Raw genomic sequence first — 13,311 nt, 5'->3', positions numbered from 1 at the left:
GCTCACTTCAATTCATCTCTATCCATTGCCAGGTTGATATTACTGTACTAAGGTGCATCCGGGAAGGCACTGTATTCCCTATAATGTGCACTACTTTTGACCAGGGCCCATAGGGCAATTTACACAGAGGACATACAGTTGAAGTTGGAAGTTTACATACACTTAGGTTGGAGTCATTAGAACTAGTTTTTCATTACTCCACAAATTTCTTGTTAACAAAATATATTTTTGGCAAGTCGGTTAGGACATTTACTTTGTGCATGTGAACACAACAATTGTTTACAGACAGGTTATTTCACTTATCATTCATTGTATCACAATTCCCGTAGGTCAGAAATGTACATACACTAAGTTGACTATGCCTTTAAACAGCTTGGAAAATTCCAGAAAATTATGTCATGGCTTTAGAAGCTTCTGATAGGCTAATTGATATAATTTTAGTCAATTAGAGATGTACCTGTGGATGTATTTTAAGGCCTACCTTCAAACTCAGTACCTCTTTGCTTGACATCATGGGAAAATAAAAATAAATCAGCCAAGACCTCAGAAAAAAAAATGTAAACCTCCACAAGTCTGGTTCATCCTTGGGAGCAATTTCCAAACGCCTGAAGGTGCCACGTTCATCTGTACAAACAATAGTACGCAAGTACAAACACCATGGGACCACACAGCCGTCATACCGCTCAGGAAGGAGACGCGTTCTGTGTCCTTGAGATGAACGTACTTTGGTGCGAAAAGTGCAAATCAATCCCAGAACAACAGCAAAGGACCGTGTGAAGATGCTGGAGGAAACAGGTTCAAAATGATCTATATCCACAGTAAAACGAGTCCTATATCGACATAACTTGAAAGGCCGCTCAGCAAGGAAGAAGCCACTGCTCCAAAACCAGCATAAAAAAGCCAGACTACGGTCTGGAGGCTTGCAAGCCGAAGAACACAATCCAAACCGTGAAGCACAGGGGTGGCAGCATCATGTTGTGGGGGTGCTTTGCTGCAGGAGGGACTGGTGCACTTCACAAAATAGATGGCATCATGAGGCAGGAAAATTATGTGGATATATTGAAGCAACATCAGTCAGGAAGTTAAAGCTTGGTTGCAAATGAGTCATCCAAATGGACAATGACCCCAAGCATACTTACAAAGTTGTGGCAAAATGGCTTAAGGACAACAAAGTCAAGGTATTGGATTGGCCATCACAAAGCCCTGACCTCAATCCTATAGTAAATTTTTAGGCAGAACTGAAAAAGTGTGTGAAAGCAAGGAGGCCTACAAACCTGACTCAGTTACACCAGCTCTGTCAGGAGGAATGGGCCAAAATTCACCCAACTTATTGTGGGAAGCTTGTGGAAGGGTACCCAAAACGTTTGACCCAAGTTAAACAATTTAAAGGCAATGCTACCAAATACTAATTGAGTGTATGTAAACTTTGACCCACTGGGAATGTGATGAAAGAAATAAAAGCTTAAATAAATCATTCTCTCTACTATTATTCTGACATTTTACATTTTTAAAATCAAGTGGTGATCCTAACTGACCTAAGACAGGGAATTTTTACTAGGATTAAATGTCAGGAATTGAGTTTACATGTATTTATCTAAGGTGTATGGACACTTCCGACATCAACTATAAGTAAGTTGTAAGAAAAGTGTGTAATATAAATTTACCAATTTACAATTTCACATGCGTTATCATCTAGCTAATCATCTAGCTAGCTACATTAGCCAGAATCTTTGCATTGGTTCCCAGGTTTGCATCGGTTCCCATTTTACTAGATCTAGCTGACTATCATGTAGAGTTTAGGCCTACACTTCCTCTTCCAATTATAATCTGGGGAGGTCAAAATAATGAAAAACGATCTCACAAATATTTTCATTTTAAAATGTTGATTACTTCACCTTGCCATTATCATTCACCTGATGATGAGACAAGATGTGAATCATAATTATTTTGCTAACATACGTTGTGTTGCCGGTTTGCCGGTTTGCCTGGAAGGGGGTCCCTGGTGTAGAAGCATATGCTATCTAGCGTTGCTGACTAGCGTCGCTAGCATGACTAGCATGCTAGCGAGCTTTAATGACGATACCAGTTAGTCATGGATGTAGTCAAAATCAAGCTAATGCTACTGAACTCATGACAAAATCATGTTTTTACATTGTAGTGGCTATTGATGTTTTGGTTGTTTGTTTTTTGCTTAATGACCTTGCAAATATCACCTGTTTGCATTTCACTATGTGGCTAATCTGGTTTTAGCATGAGAAAAATGATTGAAGTCCCAAATTCCTGTGAAATACTGCGAGAATTTGCAGACTCAGATCCTCAGCACTAAAAGATCTGGTCCTGAATTAGGAGCCTCTCCCTAATCTAAACCAGCAACGTAGTACACCTTTAGTAGTAAGGCCTAAAGGAGTACCCTCGAAAACTCTCACATGGGATGTATTCATGTACATTAGTCTTTCTAAAAACATACCTAATAGACTGCAACATTTACAATTTATAAACTCCAGGTACATGCAGTCTAATGAACATGAATATGCTGGTAACACAAACAGTCCTATTTCTGTCCCCTATCTTGCCACTGCCAGACAAGACTGTACCTCTAATCTCACTCTGCTTTAACTCAGATCCAGTGATTACAGAAATGAAAGGCAGGGAAGTGACAGATGAAGTTAAATAATGGATGGCTAGAAATGGAAAGTGGACTGGTTGGTCGGTGTGGGCTATTTATAGCATGTAACAGCAGGGGTTGGAACCAAAATTGTTTCATTCTGAACAGAACCATTTCTTTTATTGTTCCACTGTTCCGACCTGAAAAATATAGTTCTGAACCGGTTCGAACCAAAAAGAGTACTGATTTATATCATTCCTTTCTGTTCCTTTTAAACCTCTGAAATCAATTAATTTTTTGTACATTTAGCTTGACATTAATTTACTTCACCAATCAGTGCGGCTAGAGCAGCTCTAGACCGGGCAAGCTATAGTTGTTTACATGCGTGATGGACAGACAAGTGTAGGGAGCGAGATGCGACTGAAATTTTGTGGGTGGGGAAAGAGCGAGAAAGGGTGGAGGAGGAGGCTTGGCTTAAAGTGCTGGGTATATTGTTATGACATGCATTATACTGAATTAGGCCCACAGAATTATACCTATGAAGGAGTTGCTTCTATGGAGGAATTTTGAATGTCTTTGAACTTCAGAGAGTTGGCTTAACGTCGGACCACAGCTAGCTAGCTAAAAAGCTTGTACGTGCAGAACTGCACCAGAATTAAAAACCCGTTTTAGCTTTTTGTAATTCATAAATCCAATGTGCAATGTGATAACTATAGTATCCTTAACTAGCATTGAAAAAGTGTACCCATTCTTCTCTAATGAAAAATCTCTCCCTAATTTCTGAATTACAGAAATACAGTAGGCTACAGTAGCCTATGCTTTGGAGGGGGAGACGCAGCACACACACGCACTGGAAAAAATATTTTCAGTTGGCAGGCTGACACAGGAATCATTTTCTGAGTGACTGAGTGAGGGATTTTCATAGGCGCTTTGTTGCATTTTTTGAGGACTGAAAAAAAATCCTGGAAAATAAAATAACATTATTAACTGGTTCCCATGCTTTTAAAATAACGGTTCTGTTCCCGGAACAGTATAGATCACGCTCATTCCTGGTTCTGATTCTGTTCCTTCAAGAATTTCGCTATTTTACGGTTTTTGGTTCTGTTCCCTGAACTGTTCCAAACCCTGTGTTGCAGCACTGACTAAAGGTATCATCTCACAAGGCAGCGAAGGTGTCCTTCTGAGGATGATGGAGGTTTGACGAGTGTTTTACTGTACACATACAGTACGTACAGACCTATAAGACTGTAATTAAACCAAGCATGGGTGTCTTGCACACACACATTTAAGTCTTACAGCCCTATACGCAAGTCATTACAGCCCTATAAGACTGTCATTATAATAATAATAATCAAACCATAGGAACCAGTTGATAGGAAACACGTGTTCTGTTCCAAAAAAACTAATAAGCATAGCACTCATAATGTATATCCAATCGCTGACTTCATACTGAGTGGTATGGTGTGTATGTTCATGTGGACATTGGAAACAGCCAGTGGATCAGAGACATGATGTGGTCAATATTGCCTGCAGTTGAGATGTGTGTTGTGGTGCAGCCATGTGGTTTCTCCTTCTCCAGCAGTGCTGTAAAGGTAGCTGTCAGGAGCAGTGGGATGGTTTTCCACATGTGTTTTAAGGTGAGAGGGGCATTTACAAAAAATAAGATCTTATGAATTGATGAATTAACAAACAGATGAACAAATTAATAAGAGAATGAACAAATATTACACTTATTTGCAACTCCCTCTGTGTATGCATTGCAACATCTACATGTAGCCTAGGTATGCCTAATGCTCTGCTTATGCTCTATATTTCAAGAGCTATGTATTCCCCAGCATAAGCCCCACTGGCTCCCTTCTGCACTGTATGGGGTGATGCTGGACCTTTGCTAGACCAAAGGGGAGAACTAAACTGGCTTTCTAGTCAGTGAACAGGTTCCAAAATATGACAGATTTGTACTACAGTACATACAGTACAAAACATAACAGTGCAGTACAAAACAGAACATTGCAATACAGTACAGTGCAGAACAGTGCAGTACAGTGCAGTACAGTACAAAAGAGAACAGTGCAATGCAGAGCAGTGCAATAGAGTGCCTTACAGTGCAGAACAGTGCAGTACAGTGCATAACAGTGCAGTACAGTACACTCCATGTCTTTGATCCATCCTTTGAACATAAAGCTGTCCCCTGTTTAATCTAAAACGGGTTTTCACTACACTGTGTGCTCAAATTGGTTCCACTAGAGACACAAGCCTCAGGCAAGACCAACTCTACAAGGCCACTATAACTCAGAATCTTAATAGAATCAATAAGCAAGGTTCTTTAAAAGTGAAGCCATGGTTAAGATACAGGACACTCCTCAAAATAACTACTCCCTTAAAACGGACTATGGGCCGTTCTGGCTCGGACAAGGGTTACTTGCTGCCCCTGACATGGTGATGTAGGTTGTGTAGTTTAAATATCCAGAGACATCACAGGAAATGTGCATGTCCCATTGGTGTGGAGAAGAGATGCTGAACTGGCTGAACTGCGATGAAAGACTGTGTTAAAAAATCCTAGATCTACAGTAATATATGGTATTTGGCAGCCACGCTTCATAGGAGACATGAATCAGTTAAATAGTTTAATCGGTTAAATAGGGCTGAGCTGACTTATGAGTCCTGAATGTTCAGTGTCTGATAGAGTCATATATGCTACTTACTGCCTACCACAGATGTCCAGATTTCCACACACACATGCACACACACACACACACACACACACACACACACACACACACACACACACACACACACACACACACACACACACACACACACACACACACACACACACAAGTAAAATGCACACACATTAACACACATGCACACAGTAAATGTGCATGCTTGTGAGTGATATTTCTGTTTTATCATCTTGTGCATAGTGAATCGTTTGATGCATAGTGAATCGTTTGATGCATAGTGAATCGTTTGGTGCTTGCATCCAGAGAACATCAACAACATGTGTTCGATCATGTGTATTGAAACCAAACATCAATACCAATCAATATATGTAATTCATACACATCATGTACATAATTTGAAATTGAACTGCTGGCATTTATTGTTCCATGACTGCAATAGCCTATTATCATTAGTCATCTGATTTACCTATTTATTTGTTTCTGGTTTTTTGATCATTCGTTGCAGCCCTCCTATTCATGCAACATTATTGTTTTGTTTTGTTTTTCGGATGAAATTATGTCACTTTTTAAAAATCATGTTTTCATAGTCATGATTAATGTAACTATCCTGTTATTCTCCGAGACAGCCCAAAAAGAGAGAATCAACCTACCTCAACGAAATAGAAGCAGGGCAGCAAGCTGACGCTGTCTTTCGTCATATTTCCTTTTGTCTTTCTCTTGAAGACATGATTGGTCCCCCGATACTCGATAAAATAATAGCGGTAACCTGCTGTAAGATGATCAAATACTGATGGTCCAATACTGCTGTCACAACTGGGTGCCAATATCATACGCGCACGACTGCCCCTCGCTTCATTCCGAAGTATACCGTGGATGAAGAGTGCGGGTTGCAACCACAGTCGGCGTGCACCTCACAAGACTCTCTTAAAAAGACACAGAATCTCCTAACCTGATTTTGAGAAAGTATCCTCGTTGCTAATATAGCATCATTTGCATCTCTTGATAAAGACTTGGCATACACTTGGGCCGCACGAGCAGTCACCGAGTAAAGTCCTTGGAAAGCTGCTATGACATCAGCAGTGCTCTCCTGTTTTACACTCTGGCGCTTTAGGGAAAGGCGCAGGCGCATTCCGGAACGCATGCATTCATAAACATGAACTGACAGCATTTTAATTAGCTCAGCAGTAAAACAGTCACAGTATACAGTAGATTTCGACTTGTCTGTTAATCAGGCTTATGTGTGCAGTAGCTTTCAAATGACAACATGAATCAGTCAATTTCTACAGTAAATGTATTCTAGCAATACCTATCAACAGGACCATTGCTAGCCTTTTGGGGGCCCTAAACGAGATTTGGTTGCCCCCTTATTTTAAATTCAGAGAGAATAAATTAGTCTTAAAGTTAATTTTCTGCAATTCTATACATTATGCCATGGGGCGGAGAGACATTCAGCAATTTTATGGCAAATTCCATGTAGTTCAAATAGTTTTTGCAATGGGGCAGATACACATTTCAAGATCACCGTGCACTTTCACCACCCTGCGAAGTTTACCATAAGTTTTTTCATCTGTAGCCTAATAAACTGAATGGTTTCCCGAGTCGTAGTGGGAGGACCACACACCTTATTATCGTGTGACTCCAAGTTTACTTCGATATGATGGTTATTATATCAATATTTGCGCATAAAGTCGTTTACACCGCTATTTCTCACATAATGAATTTTACGGACAGAAAAAAATCCCACCATGTCGAACGGACAAATTATTTGTCGGCATTATACAATTGTACCGAAACTTCATGATTCCATCACAGCAGTCGTCTTTGTTTTTTCATACGGAATGACTTTACTCACATAAAAACTGTGGATGGAAACATGGTTAGTGACTAACATAACAATAAACAAATAATAGCTGAAGCACAACCAAATTTCAAACTTGTACCTACTGAATTCCACTATTCTAACTCTCAACAGTAAGTTGAGAACCCGACTGAGTTCCAAAAGATAAAAATGGGGTTTAGGCCCCCTAACGGCCTGGGGCCCTAAGCAATAACTTATGTTGCTTATGCCTGGAGCTGGCCCTGCCTATTGATCTTGGCTGGATAGATAGCTGCTAAATGTGACTGTGGTTCAAGTGTAGCAATATTGTGCAGCACTAATGGTGTAAAAACTTGATAGCCTATATCTTTAATGAGACTATCTATTACTGGCATTGATACAGAGCGGGTGTAATTAATGGACTCCCATTAATGATTGTTCTCTCCTCAGGGAGGAGAGGACAATCATAATTAATTAACGAAATATTCCTCTTTTCAACTATCTTCAGACCCATTTCACATCCTCTGATTACTTTTTTCATTTTTCAAATATCTATAAAATTGGGCCTACGGTCAGAAGATAAGAATGATCCAAATCTGTTAAAAATGCCTACATTTAGAAAACAAGACACTTGCGGTAATTCAGCACCATTTAATGTTAATTCAGAACCACATGACAGTTGACAGCGACCGTCTAAGGTGCAGAGACTGCCCATTTTTATAGCATATGTTTAAATATTAGCCACTCTAAATGTAGGCTACCTGGAAGTTTATGTCACTCTAGTATCTGACTAGCAAACGGACACCATGCCTAGTGAGTAACCTATATTCCTGAATACAGTGGCAAGAAAAAGTATGTGAACCCTTTGAAATGACAGATTTCTGCATAAATAATCAATTTCTGCATAAATTTGTCACAACAATAGACAAACACAGTCTGCTTATATTAACAACACACACACAATTATATGTTTTCAGGTCTTTACTGAACACACCGTATAAACATTCACAGTGCAGAGCGGTAAAAGTATGTGAACCTGTGGATTTAATAACTGGTTTACCCTCCTTTTTGCAGTAATAACTTAACCAAACATTTTCTGTAGTTGTTGATCAGACCTGCACAACAGTCAGGAGGGATTTTGAAACATACTTCTATACAAAACTATATCAGTTCAGCAATATTCTTGGGATGTCTGGTGTGAACCGCTCTCTTGAGCTCATGCCACAGCATGTCAATCGGGTTGAGGTCAGGACTCTGACTGGGCCACTCCAGAAGGTCAGGACTCTGACTGGACCACTCCAGAAGGTCAGGACTGACTGGACCACTCCAGAAGGTCAGGACTCTGACTGGGCATCTCCAGAAGGCATATTTTCTTCTGTTCAAGCCATTCTGTTGTTGATTTTCTTCTGTGTTTTTTTGTCATTGTACTGTTGCATCACCCAACTTCTGTTGAGCTTCAATTGGTGGACAGATAGCCTTACATTCTCCTGCAAAATGTCTTGATAAACATGGGAATGCATTTTTCCATTGATGATAGCAAGCTGTCCAGGCCCTGAGGCAGCAAAGTAGCCCCAAACCATGATGCTCCCTCCACCATACTTTACAGTGGGGATGAGGTTTTTTCAATACACATAGTGTTGTGTGTTCCTTCCAAGCAACTCAACTTAAGTTTCATCTGTCCACAGAATATTTTGCCAGTAGCGCTGTGGAACATCCGGGTGCTATTTTGCGAACCTCAGACGTGCAGTAATGTTTTTTATGGACAGCAGTGGCTTCTTCCATAGAGTCCTCGCATGAACATAATTCTCTTTTTTTTTTTTTACGTATCCTAGACTCGTCAACAGAGATGTTAGCATGTTCCAGAGATTTCTGTAAGTCTTTAGCTGACACTCTAGGATTCTTCTTAACCTTGTTGAGCATTCTGCGCTGTGCTCTTGCAGTCATCTTTGCGGGACGGCCACACCTAGGGAGAGTAGCAACAGTGCTGAACATTCTCCATTTATAGACAATTTGTCTTACCATGCCCTGATGAACATTAAAGCTTTTAGAGATACTTAAGAAATCATTTTCAGCTTTAGGCAAGTCAACAATTCTTAATCTTAGGTCTTTTGAGATCTATTTTGTTCAAGGCATGGGTCACATCAGGCAATGCTTCTTGTGAATAGTTTTTTATAGTGCAGGGCAGCTCCAACTGTCTCATTGATTGGACTCAGGGTTAGCTGACTCCTGACTCCAATTAGCTTTTGGAGAAGTCATTAGCCTAGGGGTTCACATACTTTGTCCAACCTATACTGTGAAAGTTTGAATGATGTATCCAACAGAGGCAAGAAAAATACAATAACTTGTGTGTTATTAGTTTAAGCACAGTGTGTTTGTCTATGGTTGTGTTAGATGAAGATAAGATCAAATTGTATGACCAATTTATGCAGAAAACCAGGTAATTGCAAAGGGTTCACATATATTTTGTCTTGCCACTGTAGGACACCTTTTACTAGGAGAAAGAGTTAGAGTTGATGGGGGATGGGACGATAGCAACAGTGGTGTAAACTAGCCTTCACTTCCCTGACATTACAGCAAAAAGACTGTCCAGGGTTGCGCATGCGCAGTAGCGCATTTGCTGCATCCACCAAGGTAATTGACAACATACCGGAGACACTGAAAGTATTGAAATTACTGAGTTATTTTCACGAGAAGGGACCTTGGAAATTCGTAGAACACTAAATGTACATCCAAGAAGCAAACGTCCGTAGAGATACAAACATATGAGTCACGCCTGGTTGTTTATTTATCACGTTCAGACTTCTGAAGCTGTTGAGTCGCTAAAACTCCTTGAGCAGTCCAAGGTAGGACTTTTTCCCGTTATCCCGTCAGCACTGCAGAGACTGTCGTAATTGTCGCAGGGTAGATGTTCAGTCGTAACTGCTCTGCATTTTGTTAGGTAGGCTACTGTTCGTGCAGAGAATGAGAAAATACAGCAATGCACCACATATGATAGCCTATGGCTCTATGCTTTCTAAGGACGTGTGGTGGTGTGCATCGAGGAGGAAAGCTAAGAAAACGTCAAAACATTCATATCGGTAGAGTTTCAGAGTATTGCCATTTTAAAATGAGGCTCAATGTACTACATTCGTTGTTATAGTGTTATTACGATCTGCCTTGTTACAGTTTCAGGTGCTCTGATCATTATTGTGTTGTATAGGCTACTGTACCCATGGATCCCTGATACAATCTTCAACCTACACTGTACATACAGTACACAGTAAAACATTGATGATGCAATTCATCTGTAGCAGTTTATAGACGTATTTGAATATACCCTTAAAGGTGTAATCAGCTGTTGCTACATCAATTTATTGACTTAAATTAAATATGTACCGATTGATTATTGAAGAATATAACTTACATATGACATGAGCTTAGTTCAACTGTCATACCCCATCAGAACCCAGCATATAAGCTTGTTTTACTCCAATGTTTGCAAACCAATATAAAACCTTAAAACATTATTAAAACTATCATTTTGATATCTTGGATGGTCAGTCCTTGCATCCATAGCTCTGTCTATGAATTTGAGAGTGGTTACATTTGAAGAGTTTTGTTCCAAATCACTGTATATCCATTTTTAAAAATGTTACAAAATGAGCTTTTATTTAAAAAAAAAGTTATTAAAGCGATTGGTGTGTTTTTGCACAATCTAATCATGGCATAGGGTTGTTCAACGACAGACATGTAGTTGTTTAAAATATATCAGTTTAGGGTTTCAATACAGAGTCAAATAATCATGTTTTTGCTAAATGCTATACAATCGCCAAACTCCCAGATAAATAAGTAGTACTGCTAGGTTTTACACAGTCAAATGTAACAAATAACTACATTTTAAAGAAATAAATGTACAAATGATACATTTGTGACATCAAAACAGTATTCATACCCCTTGACTTATTCCACATGTTGTTGTGTTACTGCCTAAATTCAACATAGATTAAATAGATTTCTCACCCATCTACACACAATAACCAATAATGACAAAGTGAAAACATATTTTTTGAAATATTTGTACATTTATCGAAAATGAAACACAGAAATATTTAAGTATTCACACCCCTGAGTCAGTACTTTGCAAAAGCACCTTTGGCAGTGATTACAGCAGTGAGTCTTTCTGGCAAGTCTCGTAAGAGCTTTCCACACCTAGATTGTGCAACATTTGCCATTATTCTTTTAAAAAATCTTCAAGCTCTGTCAAATTTGTTGTTGAACCATTTTCAGGTCTTGCCCTAGATTTTCAAGTAGATTTAAGTCAAAACTGTGACTCAGCCACTCAGGAACATTCACTGTCTTCTTGGTAAGCAATTCCAGTGTAGATTTGGCCTTGTGTTTTAGGTTATTGACCTGCTGAAAGGTGAATTCATCTCCCAGTGTCTGGTACAAAGCAGACTGAACCAGGTTTTCCTCTAGGATTTTGCCTCAGTTTTATCTCTATTCCGTTTCTTTTTTATCCTGAAAAACTCCTAATCCTTAACAACTACACGCATACCCATAAAACATGATGCAGCCACCACCATTCTTAAAAATATGGAGAGTGGTACTTAGTAATGTGTTGTATTGGATTTGCCATTTTTTTCGCAGTATTACTTTAGTGCCGTGTAAACAGGATGCAAGTTTTGGAATATTTTTTATTCTGTACAGGTTTCCTTCTTTTCACTCTGTCAATTAGGGAAAGGGAAAGGGGGATACCTAGTCAGTTGTCCAACTGAATGTATTCAACTGAAATGTGTCTTCCGCATTTAACCCAGCCTCTGAATTAGGTTAGTATTGTGGAGTAACTACAATGTTGTTGATCCATCCTCCATCTTCTCCTATAACAGCAATTAAACACTGTAACTGTTTTAAAGTCACCATTGGACTCATGGCAAAATCCCAGAGCGGTTTCCTTCCTCTCCGGCAACTGAGTTAGGAAGGACGCCTGTATCTTTGTTGTGACCATGTTCAAATGTCAGCTTTTTTTTTTTACCCATCTACCATTAGGTGCCCTTCTTTGCGAGGAATTGGAAAACTTCCCGGGTCTTTGTGGTTGAATCTGTGTTTGAAATTCACTGCTCGACTGAGGGGCCTTACATATAATTGTATGTGTGAGGTACAGAAATGAGGTAGTCATTAAAAAATAATGTTAAACACCATTATTGCACACAGAGTGAGTCCATGCAACTTAACAAGTTATGTGACTTGTTAAGCACATGTTTACTCCTGAACTTATTTAGGATTGCCATAACAAAGGGGTTGAATACTTATTGACTCAAGACATTTCAGCTTTTCATCTATAATTAATAATAAAAAAAATGTAAATAAGACATAACATAATTCCACTTGAACATTACGGGGTATTATGTGTAGGCCAGTGACCAAAAAATCTAAACCATTTTATATTCAGGTTGTATATTCAGGTTGTAACACAAAAAAAGTTAAGAGGTGTGAATACTATATACAGTACCAGTCAAAAGTTTGGACACACCTACTCATTGAAGGGTTTTCCTTTATTTTTAAAATGTTCTACATTATAGAATAGTATAGTGAAGACATCAAAACTATGCAATAACAAATATGGAATCATGTAGTAACCCAAAAATAGTAAAATATATCAAAATATATTTTAGATTTTAGATTCTTCAAAGTAGCTACCCTTTGCCTTAATGATAGCTTTGCACACTCATGGCATTCTCTCAACCAGCTTCACCTGGAATGCTTTTCCAACAGTCTTGAAGGCGTTCCCACATATGATGAGCACTTATTGGCTGCTTTTCCTTCCCTCTGCGGTCCAACTCATCTCAAACCATCTCAGTTGGGTTGAGGTCAGGTGATTGTGGAGATCAGGTGCAGCACTCCATCACGCTCATTCTTGGTCAAATAGCCCTTACACAGCTCAGAGGTGTGTTGGGTCATTGTCCTGTTGAAAAACGAATGATAGTCTCACTAAGCGAAAACCAGATGGGATGGCAGAATGCTGTGGTAGCCATGCTTGTTAAGTGTGCCCTGAATTCTAAATTAATCACAGACAGTGTCACCAGCAAAGCACCCCCACACCATCACACCTCCTCCTCAAATGCTTAATGGAGGGAACCAAACATGCAGAGATCATCCGTTCACCTACTCTGTGTCTCACAAAGACACAGTAGTTGGAACCAAAAATCTCAAATTTGGACTCATCAGAC

General features: G+C 39.4%; 2 protein-coding genes across 3 annotated transcripts in view; one reads left to right on the top strand and one right to left on the bottom strand.

Annotated features, from left to right (window-relative positions):
• LOC112215548 (2-lysophosphatidate phosphatase PLPPR4) overlaps positions 1-6,377 on the bottom strand; it is a 39,441-nt gene extending 33,064 nt beyond the window's left edge. Inside the window, exon 1 of the mRNA XM_024374653.2 lies at positions 5,940-6,377. Coding sequence (XP_024230421.2) covers positions 5,940-6,119 — 180 coding nt within the window. The 5' untranslated portion in view covers positions 6,120-6,377. The remainder of the gene's footprint in view (positions 1-5,939) is intronic.
• Positions 6,378-9,727: 3,350 nt separating this feature from the next.
• The window catches only part of LOC112215547 (phospholipid phosphatase-related protein type 5), a 103,300-nt gene continuing 99,716 nt past the window's right edge, over positions 9,728-13,311 (top strand). For both annotated transcript variants that reach the window (XM_024374650.2, XM_024374648.2), the window contains exon 1: positions 9,728-9,948. The gene's annotated coding sequence lies outside the window, so the exon portion shown is untranslated. The remainder of the gene's footprint in view (positions 9,949-13,311) is intronic.

This window comes from Oncorhynchus tshawytscha, linkage group LG16, assembly GCF_018296145.1.
Source record: "Oncorhynchus tshawytscha isolate Ot180627B linkage group LG16, Otsh_v2.0, whole genome shotgun sequence".
NCBI lineage: Eukaryota > Metazoa > Chordata > Actinopteri > Salmoniformes > Salmonidae > Oncorhynchus > Oncorhynchus tshawytscha.
This window is presented reverse-complemented; position numbering and strand designations above follow the sequence as displayed.